General features: G+C 43.3%; 1 protein-coding gene across 1 annotated transcript in view; it reads right to left on the bottom strand.

Annotated features, from left to right (window-relative positions):
* Window positions 1-26,598, bottom strand: part of UNC13C (unc-13 homolog C) — a 435,075-nt gene that overhangs the window by 16,486 nt on the left and 391,991 nt on the right. Inside the window, exon 30 of the mRNA XM_084752876.1 lies at window positions 20,072-20,219. Within this exon, the coding sequence (XP_084609002.1) occupies window positions 20,072-20,219 (148 nt within the window). The remainder of the gene's footprint in view (window positions 1-20,071; window positions 20,220-26,598) is intronic.

Below are 26,598 nucleotides of genomic sequence, written 5' to 3'. Positions count from 1 at the left end.
TGTGAGAGCCAGAGGCTGCGGGAGGGGTGGTCAGGTGGAAACAGCATCTTTTTGACATGCCAGGCCACTGCTCTCATGTACTCACAGCAGCTGTGTTTGCCTGCTAAGAGCAAGCCGACAAACATATCAGCACATAGTGAGCTGGGGGTGGGGGGGGACACTCATGAGCTCCTACATGTGGCTGAGAAGCTATTGACAGTTGATGGCGTCTAAAGGAGGAAGAGCAAGGTTTAAGTATGTGGTTCCGACCATGCTCCTTGGATGATTCCTCCCTATGGGCCTATGGTATGTATCACCAATTGGTCTTGGTGGATTATTACAAAAGGGGACATGAAGTTAGGAGGGGTGCAGGGTGAATCAGGAAAGAGTTCGGGGGTTGGGGGGTGAGGCACGAATATGATCAAAAACACATTGTATACATGTATGACAAGAATTAATAAAAATATGTTACCTTCATTGGCTCACGAATTTCTTTCCTATGACTCTATCTTACAGGAATACTTGCACAAATGCACAGAGGTGTGAAAGTACTATTTTAATAAGTGTTAAAAAAATTAGGCAGCTTAAGATGTGCATAAAGAATAAAACAGTGAGCACGGCATAGTTTTTATTGAATACCGAGAATCCACATGAAGAAGAGCGAAGAAAAGCTGTATGTGAGCCATAAGCAATGCAAAAACAGAAAAAGTCAGACAGCACGGCAGCATGACCAGCCAAGCTGATGAGGGGCACAAGACAGTAGGGAGGGAACCCTGCGCTCTCCCCATCTGTGAGAATCCGGGCTTCCCTCATGTGGCTCTGTCACATTGACCGGGATGCCACACACCCTGCCAAGCATACCTCATGCGTTCAAATTGCTGACTGCAGCACTGGAGCAAGTAATTGAACAGTGTCACAGGAAAATTGGTAACATGCAGCGATGGGTGGACGGAGCCCTTGTCCACAGTGATCTGATAATAGGTACCGAGTGAAGGCAGAAGACAGAGCTGACTTCCGGCATGCCATCAACCCCAAATGCTCATCTGACTGAGTGCTCAAGTCCTGGTAATCAAAAGCCATTGAAAAAGAATAAAAAAGAAACTACAACCTCCCCCCTCCCCACCGCCTTTTTTGTGGCTAATGATGCCAACAAATCCAAAGTGGACCAGAGCAGGCACCATGTTCCGGGTGTCTGATAGCGTTCTCTTCACATTCAGGACTTCATCGAAAACGAGAAGCTACGAACGGAAAGCGTGAACTGGGACACCATGGCCTCTCTTGGACCTAGCTGTGCTGGAGGAAGCGGATATCCACAGATCAACTCCTCTGTATGTGTTCTAACCTTTATCAGAAGCTGGGCTAATGCAAGAGTTTGGCAAGGACAGAACAGGAGATAAAAGAAACACAGAGGACAGAAGGAAGCAGATTTGGCAAAAGAAAAAGAGAGAGGAGAGATGACTCCACGCTGCAGCCAGAGCAGAGAATCTCCAGCCAGCACACTGAGAAATCCCGTTTCCTCGCCGTCCATCGATCGGTTGGTGGTGCTAAACAAGGGCGTGGAACTGGAATGTATGACAGCATAGACTGGGGGAAAGACATGATTGATTCCCTTCGTCTTATCAGTATACGACACCTACCATTTGGGGAGTGTTGTGGGAAATGAAAACACACAGACAAGAGCCTTCCTGCCGGAGCCCACTGCCGCTCCACCCATGGAGACGTAGGATTAAAACACAGAAATAGCTCTGCTGGAAGACATTAATTTCTCCATCTCATGGGTTTTGCGTTCAATCCCGGTTCAACTGTGAGCTGTGGGCTTAGGCGCTCAGCATCTTTAGGGCCGCTGTTGTTGTTGTTGTTGTTGTTGTTGTTATTGTTGTTAACACGGATGACCTGAGATAATCACGCCTACCATGAGATGAAAGCAGGAGGCCACCCCAGCTGCGGTCACTGTCTCAGACATAATAGGGGCTATTAATATTAATACACCTTTGTCCTTGTGTTTTGTTGTAGGTAGGATGATCTAGTTAATTTGTTTTAAAGTACCACCTCATACAGGAAATAAATATCTGTATTTTTAAAAGAGAAATTATGTGGAATATTTTGATTAAAAAATCAAGGTAACCCTTGGATTTGATAAAACTGAAAACAATTAATCATTTCTTACTCAGAATGCATATGTTCTTCCAAAAATTTCTTTGCCATTTGGCAACTGAAGGGAAATGGGTAATTTTTAAAGAAAGATCGAAGGAGAAAGCTCACCCTTTGAGGAGACCTTAAAATTTAAAGTAAACACACACACACACACACACACACACACACACACACACACAGGAGAGAGAGAGAAAGAGAGAGAGAGAGAGAGAGAGAGAGAGAGAGAGAGAGAGAGAGAGAGAGAGAGAGAGAGAGGAGCTGAGCTGTCAGGGAAGGGCAGAAAGAAAAACAGCCCAGAAATACCTTCTGAAGATCATATTCTCCACAACTGCCATGACTAGAAAATTCCTGAGTTCAAACAGCACTGAGGAGTCCCCAGGGAGAGAGCGCTAAAATTATCTCCTCTCTTTCTAAAGCAACTGTGACACACATCTCTTGGAAAACACAAGCACGCATGGAGCAGCAGAGATGAGCTCCAGTGTTCGGAGGATGTCTGAATTCTGACCAGTTTCTAAGGCTCCGCATCTCTTTGCCACCTTTCTTCCTGTCCACCGCTTTCTGTTTAAACCACCTGGGACAAGCCCACCAGAGTAGCCACTGATACCGCAGGATTTACCACGAACTGTGTAACAATCCATCTTTATAACAACTCAAGTTTGGGGTCTAATTGCTAAAGGATTAAACAAAAAAAGGTCTAGGGATTGAGATTCATTGGGCTCTTCTCTGCCGCCTCCAGCTCTCAGCTGATGAAATCCAGAGTTTAGTCATTCATTTATTCATTAGGTACGCATCAAATATTTAGTACCTTTATTTCAGCTACTAAAATTATTTAAGTAGGTAATTCCTGACCCTCACCAAGTACTAGAGGCACCCTAGGAACATCCAGATGTAAATGTGGGCCCATCTAAACAAGAAATCAAAATTTTAGATGCAAGTCGGCTTGCACTGAAGTTTCCGAAGGTGGCTTGCATATGTAGCTGAGGTCAGGAGGGATTGTGCAGCCCCGTGGCAGAGGGGACCCCAAGCAAGGCACAAAAGCTTTGTAAGTCCATAAGCTCCCTGCAAAGCAGAGTGGTAGACAGGCACCCTAGTGGGGGCCGTGCTGTGAAGAATGAGGAACCACGGAAGCCTAGGGAGGGGAGGAGCAGCACTCTGACTGCGTGGCAGGCTCAGGGCGGGGCTAGCTTCTCAGAGGACCTGGCTCACAGGCCAAACTCTAAATCCCACAATCCTTCTGCACAGCGGCACTGCCCTCCCCACGACAACCTCTCAGATTTCAGTCTCTGAGGCAGAACCAGACTGAAACCCTCTGCCTGGATGATGGGTGATTTGGAGGTCCCTCTGAAGTCACTAGGAGCTTCCTACTGAGTGCTTATTCCACAACCCCATCACCCTGCAGGTGTCATGTCTTGTGTGTCATATGTCTTGGACAGTGACTTCAAATCCCTGGCTAAGAGCTATCACCCCCCCCCCCCAGCCCCCCACCCCATCCCCAGCCCAGACGCCCCGCCAGTCTTCAGAGCAGAACTTATCACTATGTGGAGAACAAAGCTGGTTTGGGTTTATTTAGTCCTGAGTTCAGATTGCTCCTTAGGCTTCAATGGCCTGTCAGAGTAACTAAAAGGCTGTGGGACCTTGCTACCATACTGCCCCGCCCTGGGCTGGCACTTGGGAGAGGGGTGGAGATGGGAATACTACACTGTCTGAAGCCACGCCCACGCGCTCCTCGGAAGAATTGCCGAGTTCAAAGACAAAAAGATCAAAAGCAAGTCTGCCTTCTTTCTGAAATCAGTACGGAGCAAAGGAGTCATCGTTAGGTCTGGCCGTGATGATGAATCAGGGTACTCTTCAGACTGTTCAGGGGGCCAACCCGTGTTTTTCAAAAGTAAAAGGCAGAGGAGAAATCTGTCAACAAAAAGGACTTAGACATCAAGTTGAAAAGAGAGGTAAGAAACCATAGTTCTGGGGACCTTGTGTGTTAAATCAGGGACGACAGCTCTGGAGATCCCGGGGAAGGCGCTGCTGCCTTTGGAGAGGATGTGGGGCCAAGGCTAGACTGGTGCAGAAAATACAACTTCTGAGCAGAAAAAAATTCTCTTTGTTGGCCAGGAGATCCTTACCTTTATTTTATGTGACTCTGTGTTCGAGGTAGTATTTTATAATAATGATAAAAGTGATATTTCTATTTCAAAATAATGTCAAAGTGTTTTAAATATATTTATTTATGTTCTATCATCTAAAAAAGTGAAAATAGTTAAGCTTCAGGTCTATTGACAGAATAATCTTAATAAAAATATTCAAATAGTTTAACTGCCCCCCCCCCCCAGAAATGGTGTCTTTACATATCCCTAGCTGGCCTGGAACTTATGTAGACCCTGCAGCCTTGAACTCACAGAGATTCTCCTGCCTCTGCCACACTTGGCTACGGCAGCCTCTTAAGAGGCATCCCTGTGCCTTATTTCTGTGACCAGTTGGTGAGGTTTGGAGTGAGGATTCTCTTTCTCCTATGAAATTGTCCTCCCCTGAAATCACATCCAGATCAATCAAATTAATCTCTTGTTTTCAAAGAAAGCCAGGAGCAATAGTGTGTGTTACTCTGGGTCCTGTGTTAATGAGCTCTTTGGGTAATTAAAGTGTTTCAGAAGTATATATGCCTCCTCTACCTCCAGGCTGGCCTCCATGGTAACTGCCTACAGGCTTACTTCCCTTAGATGGCCCCATGGTCCTCAGAGCCCATGAAGAGCCCATCTCTTCTCAACAGCTGCTGATTGTTGGAGAAAGAGTTGCCTATTGAGTGCCAGCCAGGATAAACCAGCAAAGAGAAGAAGAGCTAGTGAGCAGAATGGGAGCAGAGGCTGGGGAGTTGGCTAGGGTCCGGGTTTGCGTCACTGGAGTCTAAAGATAAAGCAGGAAGAGACACAAAGGATCCTTCCTTGTCTTTGCTTACTTCCTCTTCCCAATTTTAAGGGGGCAACAGAACCTTAATGAAATGCCCATGGCCCTGGGATGGCACCTGCCTTTTCCCATGTTTCTTTCCCTTTGGTGACGTGGGTGTAGATGGATGCCCTAAAGTTTGTGGCAAATGGAGGAAAAGCTGGTTCTCTGGGCACATTAACAGAATAGTGAAACTCATAGCTAGATTAAGAAAAGGAGAGATGATGGGAATAAAATCAGGTAAGGAACATGCTATAATTGAGACCAAGGAGATATAAGGCTCATTAGTAGTTGCAAAAATTGTATGCAACATTTGTAGTTTCTAGTAGAAGTAGAAAACTGTACCTCACCTAAACTACATGCTGAACAATCAGGAAACCTATAGCAGCAATATTCAAAAAGTAATAATAATAATAAAAAGGCCTCCCAAAGCAAAGCCAGAACGAGAAAGAAAGACTACTAAGTTCTCCTAAACATCTAACGAGAAACCAATACCAATCTGCTTTAAAGTTTTCTCCCAAACAGAAGGCAAAGGAATTCTTCCTGACACATTTTGTAGGGTCAACATCACCCCAATACCCAAACCAGAAGAAGACATAGCAGCAACAACAACAAACAACTGCAGGTCAATATGTTTGATAAACATTGATGTAAAAATCCTCAACAAAGCCCCTAGCAAAACAAATTCAACAGCACATTAGAAAGATCTTAGGAATGTTGAGGCTAGAGAGATGGCTCAGTGGTTAAAAGAACACTTGTTACTCTTGAAGAAGGCTGAGGTGTGGTACCCAGCACCCATCTGGTAGCTCACAGTCACCTGTATCTCCAGCTCCAGAGGATGCTAATGCATCCTTCTGCCCTCTATGGGCACTAGACGTACATGTAGTTCACATATATACACATAGGCAAAACACACATACATAAAACAAATGAATCTATCTTTTTAAGAAAAAAATCTTTCTAATTCAAGGAAGGTTCAATATATTCAAATAAAAATAATAATACACCTACATGATAAAAAACCAAGAACCTTGCTGGCGTCTCAGCAACTGTAAATAAAAGGCATTGGATAGAAATTCAACACGCTTTCATGATAAAAATGCTGAAGAAAGTAAGTAGAAATATGCCTCCATGTATACATCTGTTTATAAAATGCCAACAGCTAACATCATGCTGATGGGGAGACACTAAACTCTTTCTCTGTAAGAGCTAGAAGCTGTTCGTTCCAGCTGGGCTCCGTTATAACAGTGTTTGAGCACAACTACCAATTCACTAAGCTAAAGCACTCAAGTCAACTGCCCAGTAGACCGTTCCCCACTACTGCTGAGGTCACATCTCATATCAAGGACTGCAAAGTCATCTCAGACTTCATTCCTGTTATGCTTGGAGTAAATATACTGTGTAAATAGTTTGGTCAACTACAAGAGATGGAGTAATTAATAAAAGAAATAGAAATTACCTTTTAATTACTTTGCCCCATTTTTTTTTAAAAATAGAAATCAAGGCTATGCTATTGGAAAATTGAATCTTCCCAAATAAGCCTGATAATGCCATAAATGAAAACTGGTCAAGAATGTGGGATTACTTCTGGGGAAGATATTATAAACAACTGTATTAGAAAATCTACTCTTAGCCTGAGTACTGGAAACTGTGTTTCTGTGAAGTTTCCACAATAAAAATAACAGTCAAAACACAAGTGCTTGACATAATCTGAGCAACTGTATAAATAATACCATGATTAAGAATCAAGTTATATAGTATTTGTTATATACTAGACATTTTTATTGAAGAACTTTAAATATTAATTTGTTTAATCTTCTCATCAACCACACTTGGGGGTTCTGTCATCACCCTGTTTTTACATGTGAGAAAAAACAGAGGTGTGGAGTTAAATTACTTACAGACCACAGTGAAAACCGTTAGCACCAACACTTAATAGTAGTGCACATTTACTGAAAAAAGTTCAATTTACTTGATAGAGTAACCAAATTTAACATGTATTAATATTTCTTTTGACTTGAGAAGATAATGCTATTGAATGTACAACAAGAGAAGCAGGGTGGGACAGAATTTTACAGAAACACAGAACCTCACCATGCCCATCATATGTGTAGACCACTGCGATAACACCTGATGTGGAGAGAGGTCCCTCAGCTCTCACTGGCAGGCTAGTTCAGTGTCTACCTCTGAGTGCCAGATTCACACTAGCACAAACCCCTATCCTTCTGGAATTAGTGTGAGTCACCATCCTGGGTGCCAAGGTCAGTTTTATTCTCTCATGAATGATAAAATAAACAATGAATCATCTTTTCCCCCTTAAAAAAAGGATACTCAATTATTCATTAATGCACTGACTGACGACTTGACTCATTGAGATATTTTATTATTGAATATGGCAATATTGTCCCCAAGAAGGTCTGCTTTTTATGTAACAGAAGTAAAAAGATGCTTGCCATGTCACATAATTCTGAGTTGCATTCTAAATATCTTATACCTACAGGTAAGTGCAACCCTTACTCCTCATCAAAGAAGCTTCTCTTTGCAGGAGACAGAGACCATTATAGAAAAACACAACTAGTCAAAATATAAGGTGTGACAAGACACAGTGGATATATTGACATCAAAACTCCTACCCCTAAAGCTCAGGAAATATCACAGAAGAAGGGTAGAAAGATTGTTAAAAGCCAAAGGACACAAGAGTCTGCAAATTTGTGCCTTCTAGAAATGATAAGGAAGCAACACCAATGATATCTCAATAATATGTCAGCCTAAACCAGACCTGAACAAAGAAAACAACAATAGACATGACATCATGGAAGGGGGAAGTTTCAAGTGGTCCAACTCATAGACAAGAACTACAGAAAACTAATGACTTCTGAGAGAGGGAGATTAGTTGTTCTTCTAAATGGCTGCCCAATACCAAGAGGTCAACCCTGAAATATATTCATGTGTGTGAATATATATACACACACACACACACATATACATATATGTGTACATGTGTATTTGTATATATTAATTACATATATGTGTAATATGTACATATATGTATACATATAAACACTAAATGATTTCAGCAGGTTATACTTACATATTTATATATTCACACATATATGCAACAATAACAAAGAAAAGAGGGCATGAATTTGAGAAGGGGTCAGGGAGATAAAGGGAAATGTTAGAGGGAGGAAAGGGAAAGGGGAAATTATGGAATTATATTTCAAAGATACATTGAAAAGCTGTAATAGCTGGGCATGGTGGTGTTTGGGTTTAATCCAAGCACTTGGGGAGGCAGAGGCAGGTGGATCTCTCTGGGTTTGAGGCCAGTCTGGGCTACAAATTGAGTCAGGGACAGCCAAGGCTACAAAGAGAAACCCTCCCTGGAAAACAAAAAAACAAAACAAAACAAAAGTGATGGGTTAGGTATCAGAGGGTGGGATGGGGAGCCTGATGGGAGTGACTTTATTGTATAATCATCACTCTTTCTCCCTCAATCCCAGTTGGATTGCTTAGAGGGGAGTGCTTGCTTATTTTGGGATGAAGAACTTCCCTCACTACATGAAATACTTACAAATGAGTAAACACTGAAGAGAGAGAGAGAGTGTGTGTGGCGTATGGAGGTATACAGAGGCATTAGGGCCAGTCTCCAAATAGTTAATTGAGAAATTACTATTACAGTGTGGAAGGTATAAAAATGATATAACCTTTAAAATATTCCATGATCTATACTTTACCCATAGTGTCTTTTATACTAGCTGTTTTGAGCAAATCATCTTATAATAAATTGGCTGGTGGTTCTTTTTGAGAATGGGGAAAGAAGGTGGTATTCTGTTCCTCTGTAGATTCTGAGCCAAGAGGAAACTTTAGTCTCATGTGCTGTTTCAGTGGCTTTTGAACCTTAAAAAGTACTCGCATAAAACCCACAAGGTATCATAGTTGCAAGCTATCTGTGTTTAGTGTCACATGATTGTACTACTGTCAGCGCTTGGGAGACAGGCAGAAGGGTCTCAACCTCAAGGCTAGCACAAGCCACAAAGTGAGACATTAAAAAACAACCAACCAACTGAAATTGAGGTCCAAATTGGAATCCCAGTGAATATTTTCATGAAATCTAAATGAGCAGTAAATAACTGGTATAAGGGAGAAAAATTATTTAGATAGTGTCTAGTCATTCTTCTGTGAAGAATTTATCTTGGTGTGATGATTTAATGAATGGGAACTGAATTAGTAAGCACGTCAGTGACATCACTGAGCAGCTAGAGAATTCTGTCCCATTTTTTCCTCTGCAAGTCCTCCTCAGTTGGGCTGAGTCCCTGACTTATCTCCATGATTTATTGATATCACTTGTGACTGAGAGAGGAATCATGATGAGTCCCCTGCCCCTCTTATTCAATACAAGCCCAGGATGACGTTGGCTTGGCAAGTCTTGTTATCCCTGCAAGAGGAACCACCAATTTAAAACAAGTTTATTATGAGTTTGGAAACCCTAAAATAAAATAAACATATGTAAATTAACAGGACAAAAACAATGGGGGCTAATAAATCTAGACTACAATTGCAATGTTAAACTGTTCTTTGTAAGTGGGAGATTTTTAATCTGTAATTTCCTTGGGCTTCTGAACTCCAAAGGAGAAAAATGACAGTGGATATATACTTGAGAAAGGAATCAATTCAGTGCAACAGGAAGGCACAGAATGAGCCATGCTGAGAGACTATCTTGTGTCTGTATGGAAGCATCACCTGTCAATAAAAAGCTAATAGCCTATAGCTGAGGCAGGAAATAGGAGGTGGGACATTCGGCAGGGGAAAGGATCCTGGGATTAAACCAGGAAAGGGGAGATTCACTTGGCAAGATGTGAGGAGGATAGACACATGGCAAACAAATACATGGCAGAATGTAGATTAGTATAAATGGGTTATTTTAAGTTATGAGCTAGTGAGAAAAGAGCCTAGCTATATGGCCAAGGTATTTATAAAATACTTTGAGTCTCATGGGTCATAATTCTGGGAACCATGGGGGAGGGAATAATTGCTACCACCCCTCAATAGATCAAGGCAAACAAGAGCAAGAAGGACCGAGAATCAAGACAATGAACAAACAGATAAAAGGCTTTTTCTCAGCAGCGTTCTCAAGTGTAAATAGACTGTATCCCCCAACTAAAAGAGAATGGCTCAGGTTACGCCCATGACACTCACCCCATCTCTAAGTACATGCATTAAGCAAAGTGAGGGACAGAAGCACAGTCTATGCATATGGCAGTCAAAAGCCACCAGGAGCTCCCATGTTTATCTCAGACACAACAGACTAAAAACAAGAGAGAAAGAAGGACACTGTACAACTGTCTAAGGGTCGGTCCTGAAGGAGTATGTAGTAATCATAAATAAACATGTGAGTAGCCAACATTAAAACATCTAAACACACAAAGCAAAAATGAACAGGTCTAGAAGTAGAGACAATAGAAGAGCTGAGTCCTTTTTCTCAGCAGTCGAAAGATACATAGGAAGAAAACACAGGGACCCCAAACTGCACCCTACACCAACTGGATATAAAGTGAAATCAGAGTGTGGGCTAGGGGTCGTAGCAATACAACTACCGAGTATGTATGCATTCGAAGGGAAGGAAGCTGGTATGCCCAGGAGACACCTGCACTCTCAGGAGGATTGCCATGGACTTGAGGTCAGCCTGGGATACATAACATAGTGAGCTCTACACTAGCCTGGGCTTCTGTTTGAGACTTCTCTCAACAATAAGAAATGAAATCCCCTCGGCCCTAAATCCACAATACCGTTCTTTGTTATAAATTGAGTTATAAATTGACCCCCATCTCTAGCTCCAAATTTCTACCTGAATGCTCCAGTCCTAACATGTGTGTTTGGAGTGGGGATTTTAAAGGAGTAGTAAGTTTAAAGAAATCAGTGTGGTGGAGCCTGGATCTGATAGGTCTGGTGTCCATGTAGGAAGAGGAAGTCTACCAAAGATTTCTCATCTTGTATACAAAGGCTATTGTAAGTCACACAATATCACTGAAGACACGTTTCCTCATTGGAAAGGCCTCATGTTCCTTATGGGGTGTCTAGTGGACTAAGCAGGGTATCATAGGCATGATGCACAGTGGACACAGTGACTGTAATGCTTGCTTATCCCTTCACCCTGCCACCTAAATAGGCTGACGTGGAATGGGTATTTATCCTGACTTGGTGCTCAGCTCTTTTCTGGGCCAGTCCACTCCTTTCCTTTACACCATGGCTCCTCCTCTGAGTCATCCCTCACTGTGGGTGTTTTCAGAGCTTGCCTCACCCCATGGCATTCCACAGACTCTGCCTACTGAATGTTATTGCTTCAGGACTCGCTTCTCTCTTAACTCCATCACAGTGGGGACGAGGCTATGTGCAAGCCAGGAGGACCTCCCTCAGCAGAACAGAACTAGCTGTTGCTGACCACTGACCACCCACTTTCCAGACCTGTGAGAATAGACTTGTTTCAGCTACCAGCTTGTGGCATTTTTTTCATGGCTCCCTGAGTCCACTGAAGAACTCAGGACAGCTGTGAGTTAGTCTCCCTCAGTCTCTTCATCTCTGTTTCTCTGTCTGTCTGTCTGTCTGTCTGTCTGTCTGTCTGTGTCTCTCTTCTCCTTCTCTTCTCTTCTCTCCACTCTCTCTCCTCTCTGTGTCTGTCTCTCTGTCTCTCTGTCTGTCTCTGTCTGTCTCTCTCTCTTTCTCTCAGAAGCCAGAAGCTTGCTGTATGCTGTGCACCCAACTCTTTCTTTATTCTGAAGCCTCCTGCCTCTCCTGCCCACAATAGCCTCCCCTCTTCTGAATACAGCATCTGTTACTTAGATCTAGAACAGGAATAGCAATAACAATGGTGCTAGAGTTCTCATAGTTACCCTTAGACAGTACACATTGTTGCCTTAATATCAATCCAGAGAGTTCTGCTCCCCTCCCTTCCCCTCCATTCCCTTCCCCCTCGTCTTCCTCCTCATCCTATTTATTTTCTTCACCAACTCTCTCCCCAAGGCTCTCTCTTTCTCTGACAAGTTCTCTCTTGTATTCCAGGGTATCCTTAAACTTGCTATGTAGTCAAAGATGACCTTGAACTTCTGGTCCTCTTGCCTTCACCTCCCAAGTGATAGTGTTACAGCATTCACTGCTATGTAAGCACACTGCCAGCTGAGCTAGATCCCCGAGCCTTGTCTTTTTTTTTTAAACTGTTAGTCACAGTACTATATAATGACTGGTAAATTTTTCATTGAATGAGTTTTGTAAGTTATGAACTACATGGTCGGTGGCTGTATTTGTAGAAATATTGTGTGTGACCTGTGCTCCAGGCAAGGAGCCTATCCACAGAGCAATTCTGAGACCCTCTGAACTAAACAAGAAAATTTAACCCTGGTGCTTATTTCAGCCTGCTGATTAAAACCTTGGGTCCCAAAAGACTTCAAAAATCTATCACTTGGAATTAATTACACCTTGGCAAGCAATCGATTAAAGCGTAATTTACTTTGCAGAGCAAAGTGTGTTCATTGTATTTCTTTCTTAAATGAAAATTATGCTTCAGAAAGAAAATACCTGGCCATTATGAGATAATTTGAAGGTTCATAAAATCATAAAGAGGCAGAAAATATGTATCATAATTTATCGCTCAATTGGCACATTTATTTTAGGATCTTTGAAAATAAATTCATACACAATGGGTATTCATTCAGTAACTCTTGCCAATCTCAGGTCTTCCTTCATCTCCCCTCCTCTGGTCCCACCACTGGAGAGCCCCTCAGCTCTGGCAGGGTCTCTAAGTACCTGCCTGTCTAGCACAGCTTCTGTTTGCTGGATGTTTGCTCCTACTGATGGAGACAATGCTGTGCATTTCTCTTGGGTGGAATGACTGCCTCACAAGAGCTCACAGAAGCAACTGAAGTGTGACACACACACCAGGAACTCAAAGTCCTCTGCCTGACTTTACAGTTTTTCTGAGTATTGATCGAGAGAGGGAAAAGAACCGAGGTACTTGCAAACTGCAATAAAATACAAATGGGGTGATAATAATTCGATGTTACCCCCTCAAGGCAGATGTTTGTGTTTGTTCTAAAAAGAAGTGCAGGGTTCACTGTCACTTAGGTCAACCTTACACTTGAGAGACAGAGAAAACCAAGGTGAGCTGTCAGAAGTTCCAATGCCACCAACACTGGGGAAGGTGATCTGCCTTGTATTCAGAAAAAAAAAAATGAAAAAAGAAAATCAGAGAAACACAGAATTAATGTAGGTGTGTAGTGTTATTAAAAAATTTAACTTTGAGGTATTTGTGGCAAAACACAGAATTTAACAATGGAACTCCACTTTCATGGGTCTTGAGCTGCCTTCTCGTGAACTCCTGAGAGGTTGTTCATGGCCCAAGCATACAGGGAACACACAGACACATCCACAGTGGAGCGCATGGGAGGAGAAGGGAGGCCTGAGAGGGGCAAAAGGAAACCACCCTGCGCATGGTGGACTGTACTTTTAAAAATGTCTGAAATGAGATGGCAAGTTCCTCTCTTACTAGGGCCTGAGCCAAACAGGTAGCAAATCATTTTTTCCTAGTTGTTTTTGAGTTTTATATGGCAGATTGAATAAAACATGGTTTTAAGAGTTTGATAAAAATCAATAATCTAATTTTACCTAACTCCATCTACCTCTCCAGTGGCACTCACTATCTCCTCCCTTGTAAGATAAGTAATAAATAGTATCAATTGTGCAATTCCAAGCTTTTTACCCCTAACCATTTCTCCCTCTTTCTCTAGCTCTGTCTGTCTGTGTCCGTCTGTCTGTGTCTGTCTGTCTGTCTGTCTGTCTGTCTGTCTGTCTCTCTGTATTCTATAGTTTTCTAGTACAAGACCATGAGTACCAGCTTTCAATGAAGATTGTGATCAGATAAATTCAAATATGAGGGCTACTATAGAACTTATAACTGCATAAATTCAAATATTAGGACCTCATTACCTCACACAACTGAAAATATTTATGTTTAAATGAAAAACCCTCACTTGGCCCAATATTTTGTGACTTTTAGATGGCATTGTACCAAATACTTAGACTCCAAGAGGGAACGAACAGAGTCCTTGTGAGAAGACACAGCTAGCAACTGTGTTATGGTTTCCTACATGGGGAATGACAAAAGACTGGCACTTATGCAGCTAGCTTGTAGGATGACAATAGATGTGTGTCCAGTCTCCCTGTAACCTTACCTGGCATGCCATGCCTACTCTTAACAAGGGCTCATCCTGCTGCGAGCCTGTCACAGCATACTTCCTATTAAAGCTATGTTCAGCTCTTCATCCGACTGAAGACGCCCCTTGGGCTTTGTAAAAGGAATGTCATCAAACTATGACATTCACGAGGGCAAGCTTTACACATTCTCCTCATTTCTCTCCTTGTGCCTCTAGAGAAAAGTTGAGCCACTTAAATGGTCTCTGGAGACAAGACATGCTAGACTGATTGGGAACAGTCAGAGCTCTGGGTATATCCAAGGGCTTATACAGTAAAAAAATGAAACACTACTTTTTAAAACCATAATGACAATCCTGTGCAGTAAAAGAACTTCTGGAGGTATCACCATCTCTGATTGCAAGCTGTACTACAGAGCAACAGTAATAAAAACTGCATGGTATTGGCAGAAAAACAGACAGGTTGCTCAACGGAATTGAATCAAAGACCCAGAAATAAGTCTACACACCTACAGATACTTGATTTTTTTTGACAAAGAAACCAAAACCATACAATGGAAAAAAAGAAAGCATCTTCAACAAATGGTGCTGGTCTAACTGGGTGTAGACACACAGAAGAATGTAAATGGATCCATATCTATTACCCTGCACAAAACTCAAGTTCAAATAAATCAAAGACCTCCACATAAAACTGCATACACTACTCTAATAGAAGAGAAAGTGGGCAGGGGGGGGGGGTGGTAGAATAGCCTTGAGCACATTGGTACAGGAAACAACTTCCTGAAAGAACACCAACAGCTCAGGCTCTAAAATCAACAATTAATAAATGGGGCCTCAAGAAACTAAAAAGCTTCTGTAGGGCAAAGAACACCATCAATATGACCAAAAGGACAGCTTATAAAATGGGAAAAGATCTTCACCAATCCTACATCTGACAAAGGGCTAATATAAAAAATATACAAAGAACTCAAGAAATTAAACAGCAACAAGCCAAATAACACAATTTAAAAATGAGGTACAGAGCTAAACAGAGAATTCTCAACAGAGAAATTTCTAATGGCCAAGAAACACTTAAGGAAATGTTCAACATCCTTAGTCATCAGGAAATACAAATCAAAATGACTTTGAGATTCCATCTTACACTTGGCTGGGATCAAAAACTCAAAGAGTTAGCACATGCCGGTGAGGATGTGGAGCAAGGGAAATACACCTCCATTGCTAGTGGGAGTATAAACTTGTACAACTACTGTGGAAATCAATCTGGTACTTTTTTAGAAAATTGGAAATATTTTGACCTCAAGACTCAGCTATACCACTCTTGGGCTGATACTCGAAAGATGCTCCACCATACCACAAAGACACTTGCCCAACTATCTTTATAGCAGCTTTATTCATAATAGCCAGAAACTGGAAACAATCTAGATGTCCCCCAACTGAAAAATGGAGAAAGAAAATGTAGTACATTTGTATAACGAAATACTTCTCAGCTATTAAAAACAAGGACATTATGAAACTCACAGGCAAAAGGATGGAGCTCGAAAATATCCTGAGTAAGGAAAACCAGGACCCAGAAAGACACAGGTGCTATGTACTCACTTATAGTGATATAAGTGGAGACCAGCCATAAAGTGCAGGAGAGCCGTGCTACAACCCACAGACCCAAAGAAGCTAAGTATTAAGGAGGACTCAAGGGAGGACGCTTGAGTCTTACACAGAAGGGAAAATAAAATGGACATCTGAAGTAGAGGGAGGGAGGACACTGGGTGGGAGAGGGATGGGGAAGGGAACGTGGGGGAAGATCAGGGTTGGCAAGAGGAGAAGGCTGGGAGAAAGAATGGAAATTATTGTGGGGTGTCTCAGGGATCGGGGAGTCTTCCAGGAGTCTATGGGGGTCACCCTAGCGGAGACTTCTACCAGCCGGGGATATAGAGCTTAAAGAGGCCACCTCTTGTCGCCAGGCAAGACTTTCAGTGGAGGGAGGGGGAGACCAACCCACCCATCAAACCTACCACTCGAAATCTGGCCTGCTGACAAGAAGTGCAGGGACAAAGGTGGGATAGAGTTTGAGGGACCGGCCAACCAACGACTGGCCCAACAGTTAGTGCAGGGGCTGCCTCTGGCTCTGTTGCCTGCTTTTGGAGCCTTTTCACATAGCTGGGCTGCCTTGTCTGGTCTCAGTGGGAAAGGACTTGCCTAGTCTTGCTGCAGCTTGGTGTACCATGGTAGATTGGCTTGCATGAGTGCCTCTCCTCTGAGGTTAAGAAGACAAGGGAATGGGGGAGGGGTGTCATGGGGGAGGGGTGTCATGGGGGAGGGGTGTCATGGGGGAGGGGTGTCATGGGGGAGGGGTGTCATGGGGGAGGGGTGTCATGGGGGAGGGGTGTCATGGGGGAGGGGTGTCATGGGGGAGGGGTGTCATGGGGGAGGGGTATAATGGTGGGATTGGGAGAAGAGGAGGGAGGGAGGCTGCGACCAGGCTGCAAAATGAAAACAACAAAACAAAGCAAAACAAAACAACCCAAAACATCATAAAGTTAGAAATGGCCATGCACTTTAGTGTTGCTTCCCCACACACTGAAGACATTCCAAGCTTTCTGCCAGAACTGACCTTCAGATGAAGGTTCACTGTAGCCCTTGGGACTCAAAGCTCATTTCTTTATTTAAATGCTAGTTCCTTTTGTTTAATGAACAAAGCATTTTTAATGCTAGGTCCTTCTGGTAAGAAACAAAACAAAATGAAACAAAAGCAATTGAAACCAAACAAAGGCAGGAAATCCTTTTCACAAGCCATGCAAGGATGGCTTCCTTACTACCCTAGGCACATCTTTCATGTCTTGAGGAACATAACTAAAAGTAACTAGTGGATCCTCTAGGTGACGTGATTCCAGAAGGCAGAGTTGAGAGGCTTCCAAACTTTACTGCTAAGGATAAGAATGTGCTTAGGTAACCGGTTTGTCTCTCAAACTTTCCACATTTGATGTTGTATATTGTCACAGATAACACAATTTACACTAAAATTATAAAAATGATGTAACTGTAAATGACCAGACTCTATACAACTATAGTACAATCTAATGGGTATATTGAAATCAACTTTCGCATCTAAGATGGGAGCATAAAGCTATTTTCCGTTTCAAACTAAAGTACATTAGACTCCACTTCTGCTGAATACAGAGTCGGTAAAATGATGGAAATTATCTATGTTTTCAGACATTTCACTAAGCAGAAAACTCAAAGATTTTATTCAAAAGAGGCAAAAAAAAAAGTTCCTGGAATAAAAACACTTCCGCTCATAGATTTTAATTCACATAGTCATTAACTGGAAGAGATTATTTTCCTTTATGAGACAATTGAAACTTAGACATGAAATATCCCCTTTCTGTGAAAAGCTTCTGTGATCACGTTTTTCATGCCATAATAAAAACTCAGATAAGGAACCAGCACAGCTCAGGACGGCTCTGCAATGAATCATCCGTGCCTCCATCCAGGCTGTGTTACCCACTGAATAAACTCCACTTAATATGTCCAGGTCTTAGACATTTTTCACTGTCTGTGGCACCATGAAATATTCAAGGAGCCCATGGATTAATGAAATAGCTGTTAGGAAAAGCACTCCCCCCTCCCCCCCCCGATGAATATTGTAATCAAGATGCAAGAAATGCATTTTGGGCTTGCTTTTAAAACTGTAAGCCACACCCCCTGAGGAGTGACAGTGACAGAAAGAGCCTTTTTTTCCCCACAAGCCAATTACCCAACTCAAACCAATTCCTGGATGAAGAAACTATCACAATTGCACCAAAGATCAAAACGATTTCTACTAATTTCCCTCCAAACTGACTGCAGTGTTTATGCATTTGGCGTTATGCCTAGTGAGCCAAATTAAAAGGATTACTGTCAACATGGCCACTGTGTGGGGACTTTAAAACTTCAAGTGCAAATGTTTGTTTGCTTGGTACATCCTACATTTAAGACCCCTCCTCCTGCTTCCTCATGTCCCAGCTGACTGATTTCTCCCCCTATCTCAGTAAGCAGGGCTTCCAGCTCCCATGCTGCGGTCCCAGATCTCATTTGTTTTAATACTTGGTTCCCAGATAAGGTGGGGGAGGGGAAACCTTGGGATGGGTTCTAACTGGAAAAAGTGGGTCACTGGAGGTGTGTCTAAGGTCTGATAGCCCCGATCCACTTTCTGTCTGCTCTGTGTTGCATAATAAGGAACGGACCGTGACTAGGCACCTCTCGCTCCTGTGGCCCGCTATGCCTTCCCCACCACCGTGATTATATGAATGACCCCTCTTCCCGTTACATTGCTTCTTGTCAGGTGTTTGATCTCAACAAGAAAACCACTAGCACAGAGACGTATTTGGTTTTGATGCCATTTGTGTGTACTTCATGTCTAGTAAGATGACTGCAGCATCCCTGAGCTCTGCCTAGCAGAGGTTGGACAAACAAAGCTTTCCAGACACTGACTGCTTTGTGAGATAATCTCCTCTGCATGCAAAACCCACTGTGCTAGATCAACTGATACATGACGTCACAGTCCCTACAGGATGCTGCTCATGTGTGGACTGGGTTAGAGGTGAGAGCCAGTCTGTATTTGTCTTATGACTACAGAGTAGAATAGTGCCTTGGTGTTGCAGGCATTGTTGGGGTGTTAACTACTGATCAACTGAGCTCAGTTTCCAATAAGACCTTAGGATTCTTCTATAGCTGTTTTGGATTTAGGGCTTATTTTCTAGCATTTGGGATATAAAGGGGAGAAAGTGTTGTTTTAAGGTGGTAGATTTTATTTGAACTCTGTCTCATAAATTTCTAATGAGACATATAGAAAAAACATCGGAATCTCTCTTTTCTTACTTTTTCCTTTTCAACACTGATGATTCTTAAAGTGTGCTCCATATAGAGAACAGGAGAGGAGGGAAATAGGATAAAATAGGAGAGAGAAAAGGGCAAGAAAAAAAAGAAGAAGAAGAAAGAGAAAAGTGAACGAGATAAACCAATTTATGAAAAAGTTAATTCAAATAATCTTTTTAAAGGAAGCATGTCTTCCAACTTGAACATAGCCCAAAGAAATGATTAAAAGTAATTGACTTTTCTCTTCAATATAATATTACAGTTTATCTAACAGAGCCAGAGAATATAGAGGAGAAAGCCATGAGAAATACATCTCATAAAAAGAAAGGAAAAGAAGAAAAGTTGGCTTTGGTTAGTTGCTTCCGTGGAAGGCACACTGGTGAGACAGCCCTCTCTGTAGTCATTTGTCAGTTTCCAGCAAGGAGATGTCCAGGGGTTGAGAGCATAGAATCTAGATCTGGACCTGGAAAATGGAATCTGGCTTCCCATTTTTAAGCAAATGAACCTGGGTTTGAGTTCTCCCAGAAACAGAACCTGAGGCAAACGTTCAAGAGTGGGAAGGAGTCCAGGGAAGTCAAACACCACCACCACTGCACATGGTCCTGAGGGGGTCCCTCTGGGACGACATCCCATGAAGCACTTGGTCAGGGAGAAAGCAAACTAGGATGGAAAATGCTATGGACCAGCCGCCTCTGAGGGGACCCTGAGCCTTGTCTTCATGGGACTCTTGGGTGAGCATATAGACCGAACATCACAGCTGTGAAAACACTCCCTTTTGTCTAAGCCATCAACTTACTCTTCTTTTCATTTGTAAGGAGCAGTGGTGTTCTCTGTTAACTCAGACCCTCTATTTCTAACCATGTTTCATGTTCTAAATGCTATTTCCATAACTGTGAGGTTGACTTTGAATTTGGTGATCTGCGTGCCTTGCTCTCAGGCCAAGAGCTACTTACTCTGGGAGGCCTGCGTCTCTATGAACTTCTTGATCAAAGCGTCAGTAGTTTGCGTGTAGAGGCTGAGAGCATATCTCAGGGAATGAAGGTCTGGGCTTTTCTCCAGAAAATTCTTCTTCAGGCCATTTCCTCCTGCATGGAAATAATGCTAAAAAGGAGGAAAGGAAAGTTTATATGAGCAAAGGATTTAGGAGGAAACATTGGGGGAATCTATCACTCTACCAGTGGAGCTTAGAAAAATTCCATTAGGTAAGTTGCCAGGTAACCACTTAGAAAGCGTGGACCATTTGTCCGGTGCTTAGTCATCATCAGCTAACTGAGGTTCAAGACAGATCTCCAGAGGCCTAAATGGTCTTCATTTAAAATGTCAATTATATAAAGGAGATCTTGAAGGCACACTGGTTAGAAGCTTTCCCGAGTGGCAGGCTTCAATAAACATGATCAACCCGATTATTCATTTCTGTCTCCAAAGAATAATGAAAGTTTCCAATACTTTACAAAGAAGGTAGGCCCTGTTAACATATTTTACAGATGCCTTTTTTTTCTTCAAATTCTAGACCAGGCATCCTTTGCCCCACCCTGTCCATCTCCATATCGTGACACTGTGCAGTTATGGTCCAACCTGGAGAAACACAGCGCCCCATGAAGACCTGAAACATCCAGTTTATTTTTCTATGCTCTTGTCACCTAACAAATTCAAACCATCTAAGTTTTTTACAGACATTAAGTAGATTTACTCTCATTGACCATCAATGTTAACAATAGCATTCTTCATGTTGTGCTGTGATAGGTGATGAATTATAGACATTTTTTGTTTATACAAGATGTTCATAATATTCCACTGAATTTAGATGAACGACTCTCTCTCCATCTCTTTCTATACTGACAATGCTAGATTTGGAAATTAAGCCCTCTTTGGTAGCTATGGTTCTTTAGAATCTATAGCTGTCAAAAATTTCAGTTTCTGTAATGTGTTCCAACATTAACAATACTTGACGATGGGTTCTTAACTACGGAGCTATTGTTCTAGCCCCTTCCTATGCGCTTTGACCTTATGTTGAAAAATTTTGCACATAGTTGGTATTTGTTGGAGAATGGGAGCTTGAAATTATTTTGAATAGCAATGGGTAAAACTATATGATTGTTTCTTCAAAAAGCACAATAAAACATTCGAGGGCGAGAGACTGAGGGATGAAGGCTCATCTTGGTTTTGCCTCTGTATGACTTTGGGGCAGAACCCTCTGGAGGCCTGTTTCTAGGATGGATGGACCAAACAGCCACCTGAAAAGATGGCCAGAGCCAAGAACAGGAGGAAGCTCTGGGGAGGCAGATACTCTCTAGTCAGTGTTTCTCATGCCAGCTCCAGTCTGATTAAGTCTATGCACAAGTGCCAGAAGATTATCATAAGAGAAGGAGTCACCAAAGATGACAAAATGATATCTTACCGTGTGTCACGAAAATCGAGTTTAAAAAAAATTCAGTGGACATTCTGTCTGCAATACCCATCAGGTGATATAACCCTTCAATTGCTTTTGAGCTATTTTTAAAAATATGATTGTGAGAAATGACTAATTATATAAATACTTTTGTGAATGGAAATGCCAACAAACGACTTTTGCCTGAGCACAGGAGATCGCTGCTCTGTACCCAGACCCTTTTTGCCTTTATTTGTTCAATCGATTTATTAGTTTAGCTTTCCTATTGCTTCTATGAATTTTAGTCTTGAAACCGTGACCGAGTTGCAACATTTTACTTGTTCGTACACTAAATAATGAGATAAATGATATTTTCGACATGTTTTTTTTTATAACTGCATCATTATGCTGTATTCTAGAAACAACTGTAAATTGTCACTCAGTTGACTGCTTTTCTGAGGCCAACCACAGTTCTTACTATGTTACTTGTGCAGCAAGGACCATGGACTGTGGGTCTGGACAGCCTCGGTGGTGCTATCTGTCTTCTTGCCTATTCTTTTCCTCCATCTCTTAGGAAATATTCACTAAACCTATAACATAAACTGGATTTTTCATTACATTCCAAGAATACAATATAATACAGGTACTATGTTTTTTTCTGAAACAGATCATAATTTAATGGGAGGGGGGGAATAACCAGTGTGTAAAACAGGTAACCAACAGTACATTACTGCTATAAAAATTGTTCGAATATAATTGAGGGACCATTAAGAGATAGCCTTTTCCTTCTATGTGGAGTCAACAGCATGTCTGCTCTCTTAAGAGTCAGTTAAGTTGGGCTGGTCAATAACTTGGCCCAGGGACCATGTCATAGGAAGACTAATTTTCTGTAAGTCATACTAAAGAGGTGGGAAGAGTAATGCTCTCTTTAGTGAGATAAGTGCCCCCCACCAAGTTCATGCTCTCTGTAAAGCTGATAGAGAGCTGCCATTAGGTTCTGTTGGATCTGTCTGAGTCTTAATTCAGAAAATCCTAACTTCCTTTTTTTTTTTCTTCTTCTTTTCTGTTTCTTTCTTTTGGATGCTGGCCAGATCCTAAGTATGTTTTCTCTGGTACTTTGGGTTTTTTCCAACTCTTTTTCTTAAGTTCTTCTCCCCATCATGTGGCTACCTGTCTGCCATGTGGCTGACCTTTATGCCAAGTAAACTGAAATGGCAAAGCTTTTCTCTTCCTTTTCTTTACCCACCTCTGTCTGAGAAATTGCTGAGATTTTTAGCTTGCTTGCTGTGGTGTTTTTCTCTTAAACTGTAATAAAATTGCCTTTGTGCTTCAAAAAAGTTGTTTTCTAATATACACAGTAGAGGAGAGCAAATGATTCTACTGTGGAAGGAGCCAGTAAAAGCCTCTGAGAGAAATTCTGAAGGGATGACATCTGTTTCTTAGGACTGTTAGTGTCTGTTTGCGACAAAGTCTCATTGTAGTTCAGGATGTGCTTGAACTCAGTACATGGCTGAGGACAACCTGAACTTCTTATCCTTCTGCCTCCAACTCCAGAGTGCTGCGGTCACAGGTGTGCCACACCACACCTGGAGATGGAACCCAGGCCTCCACGTGTGCCAGGCAGAGTGCTGCGGTCACAGGTGTGCCACACCACACCTGGAGATGGAACCCAGGCCTCCACGTGTGCCAGGCAGAGTGCTGCGGTCACAGGTGTGCCACACCACACCTGGAGATGGAACCCAGGCCTCCACGTGTGCCAGGCAGAGTGCTACGGTCACAGGTGTGCCACACCACACCTGGAGATGGAACCCAGGCCTCCATGTGTGCCAGGCAGAGTGCTGCGGTCACAGGTGTGCCACACTACACCTGGAGATGGAACCCAGGCCTCCACATGTGCCAGGCAGAGTGTTGCGGTCACAGGTGTGCCACACCACACCTGGAGATGGAACCCAGGCCTCCATGTGTGCCAGGCAGAGTGCTGCGGTCACAGGTGTGCCACACCACACCTGGAGATGGAACCCAGGCCTCCACGTGTGCCGGGCAGAGTGCTGCGGTCACAGGTGTGCCACACCACACCTGGAGATGGAACCCAGGCCTCCACGTGTGCCAGGCAGAGTGCTGCGGTCACAGGTGTGCCACACCACACCTGGAGATGGAACCCAGGCCTCCACGTGTGCCGGGCAGAGTGCTACAGTCACAGGTGTGCCACATTACACCTGGAGATGGAACCCAAGCCTCCGTGTGTGCCAGGCAGAGTACTACGGTCACAGGTGTGCCACACCACACCTGGAGATGGAACCCAAGCCTCCACGTGTGCCAGGCAGAGTGCTGCGGTCACAGGTGTGCCACACCACACCTGGAGATGGAACCCAAGCCTCCGTGTGTGCCAGGCAGAGTACTACGGTCACAGGTGTGCCACACTACACCTGGAGATGGAACCCAGGCCTCCACATGTGCCAGGCAGAGTGCTACGGTCACAGGTGTGCCACACTACACCTGGAGATGGAACCCAGGCCTCCACATGTGCCAGGCAGAGTGCTACGGTCACAGGTGTGCCACACTACACCGAGCTTTGCTGAAGATGGAGCCCAGGCCCCCATGTGTGCTGGGCAGAGTGCTGCTGTCACAGGTGTGCCACACCACACCGAGCTTTGCTGAAGATGGAGCCCAGGCCCCTATGTGTGCTGGGCAGAGTGCTGCGGTCACAGGCGTGCCACACCACACTGAGCTTTGCTGGAGCTGGAGATAAAACCCAGGCCTCCATGTGTGCTGGGTAAGCACTCTACCCACTGAGCCACACTGTCATCCCAGGCCTGTTAGCTTTGACTTCAGCAGCCACTAGATAGTCCACTGCAGTGAACTAGACACTGGTCAATCATACTACACCACCAGCAGGAAGCCCGGGGGTCTCAGCGTTGTCTACAGAAACTGAGAGACCCGATGGTTCTTACACTGTGCTTCTCCCTGACACCATTATAAATACTGTCTGGCATTCTTTTTCTAGCCTAAGTTTTAAATCCTACTCCCTAGAATAAACACATTGCCTCAGGGCTGTGGAAGTCCTAGAAAAGTAAAGAGAGGCCACAGGCCCAGGGACGCAGGAACCTCATCAATACAATCAAGGGCTTGAGGTTTGGTAACGACCTCTGTTTAACCCTCTCTTAATAGCCCTGCTCTCCAAAAACGATTTGGCCATAGAACGTCTACAACAAAGACCTTCTGTGAATAGTTCTGTGGCTATAAATGCCCTATAGAATAGAATTTGGGGAAACTGAGAAAGAATAACGTGACCAGACTTGACACTATTAAGAGATTATTTTTTTTTAAAGGGCTGGAGGCACCCATGGAGGAAGAGAAGACACATTAGCATATGGAGACATAAACTATGTGTTCATCCTTGAACCCTTTATGATGACTCTAGAGGAAGACGTGCTTTTCTGCTAAGGGTTACTTTGTAGATCTAGAGGAAGTCGGGGAGCTAATCCTGAAAGGAATATAGAAATAAGCTCTGGGTTTGTTCATGAGTGAAGCCAGGGTCTCCCTGGGGTCTTCAGTAACGATGCTTAGCTGACATCTGCTTTTTGGCCACAGAGTCTCATTAGAAATTCTGTAAAGGGCCCAGCAGGCAGGATATTTAGAGAGCAGATTGGTTGGGGGCAGACATGATGGCTCTGTTTTCAGAGAGTAGTTTGTGGTAGGGGATGTTGCAGGGGGTGGAGTCTTGGATAGAGGGTAACGCTGTCAGGAAGAAAATAAGCCGTAAGACGCAGGAAATAGAAACAGCCAGCCAGACAAACGGCACAGCCAGTGGCTTCTCCGCCAGTGAAGGAAATGGTTTCTGTGTTTATGGAAATACAGACTCCCAAGACATGCTTTATGTAAGCCTTTCACTCAAGTTGGAGCCGGGTGACAGCACCCTAGAGAAAGAAATTTGGAAGAAGAGGCCACCACTGTAGCATGGACCCCAACACACATAGTCCTGAGGCTTTGCCAGTCCTGAAGGAATGAGAGAATGGGATGTTTATTTGGCTGAGGCTTGAAGAACGCCCATGTGAGTTAAAGCCTTAAGTCTTAAACAAATGCCAGCGTCCATGGCTCAGCACAGTTCAGTTCTCCTTTCATTACAGTGAATTACACGCCAGAAGGAAATTACACGCTACAGGGGAATTATATGTTGGAAGAAAATGTGAAAATGCAGGGCTTTGAAGCTTTCTGGAAGTTACCCCCATGCATGCGGCAGTAGATTCTTTTCCATCGATTATGGAACAAAAGGCAGAGGGTCAGTTGTTTACTATTCTCTGACCACCCACACAACCCAAAGCCCTCGGCTTCGGCCTCCGAAGGACCTCTGTTTACATTGGTATAAATTGGGAAAGGGAATTAAAAGAAGCCAGGGCAAGCTATATCTTCCTTATATCTTTTCAGCAAAAGAAAATTTGAATTCTCTGTTGGGGGTCTGTGAGAAGATTGGCTGTTCACAACGGCCACGGATGTCAGCAAGGTTGGGTGCTGTCTGTGCCTGGCCCTGTGTTGGCTGGTGCCCTTCTGTGCACTTGGGAAAACAAAGGAAGAAAGCACACTTGTTAAATACATCCTTAAAGCTGAGCCAGAGCTCAAGGGTGGCGGTAAAATTATGGTATATTCTGGAAGGATATGTGTGTGTTTGCTGGATGAAGTGGCATAAGCATCATAAACCTCCGGGTTAGCCTAGGATGCTTCTCCTTGTCCCCAATCTCAGCGCAAGTCCCACTGCTTCTCCCTTTGTTGTGTGTGTCACTCACATCAGTCTTCCATATTTTCCCACTCTACTCCTGTCCTGATGATGGCCCTAAGCTATGACTAGCTGTCACTGACTTGACTTGATCATGAACTTTGCAGTATGTTTTGCACATTTCCAAATGATGCTATGCTGAAAAGATACTTCCAGGCAGGCATATTTTCAGGTCACCAATGGGTCTTCTTTTATAAATACACCAAGGACACAAGATGGCTGGACTTTCAACCTGGAAATGTAAATGTCAATGCCAGTTTACACTGCTTCAGTATGCAGCAACACCCAGTAAACTCTAGCCCAGTCCTCCAGATAAATAGTCTAGTCTGGACCCTATACTC

This window comes from Acomys minous (genome assembly GCF_964271855.1).
Source record: "Acomys minous genome assembly, chromosome: 13".
Classification (NCBI taxonomy): domain Eukaryota; kingdom Metazoa; phylum Chordata; class Mammalia; order Rodentia; family Muridae; genus Acomys; species Acomys minous.
The sequence above is the reverse complement of the archived record's forward strand: the minus strand, read 5'-3'. Positions and strand labels throughout refer to the sequence as shown.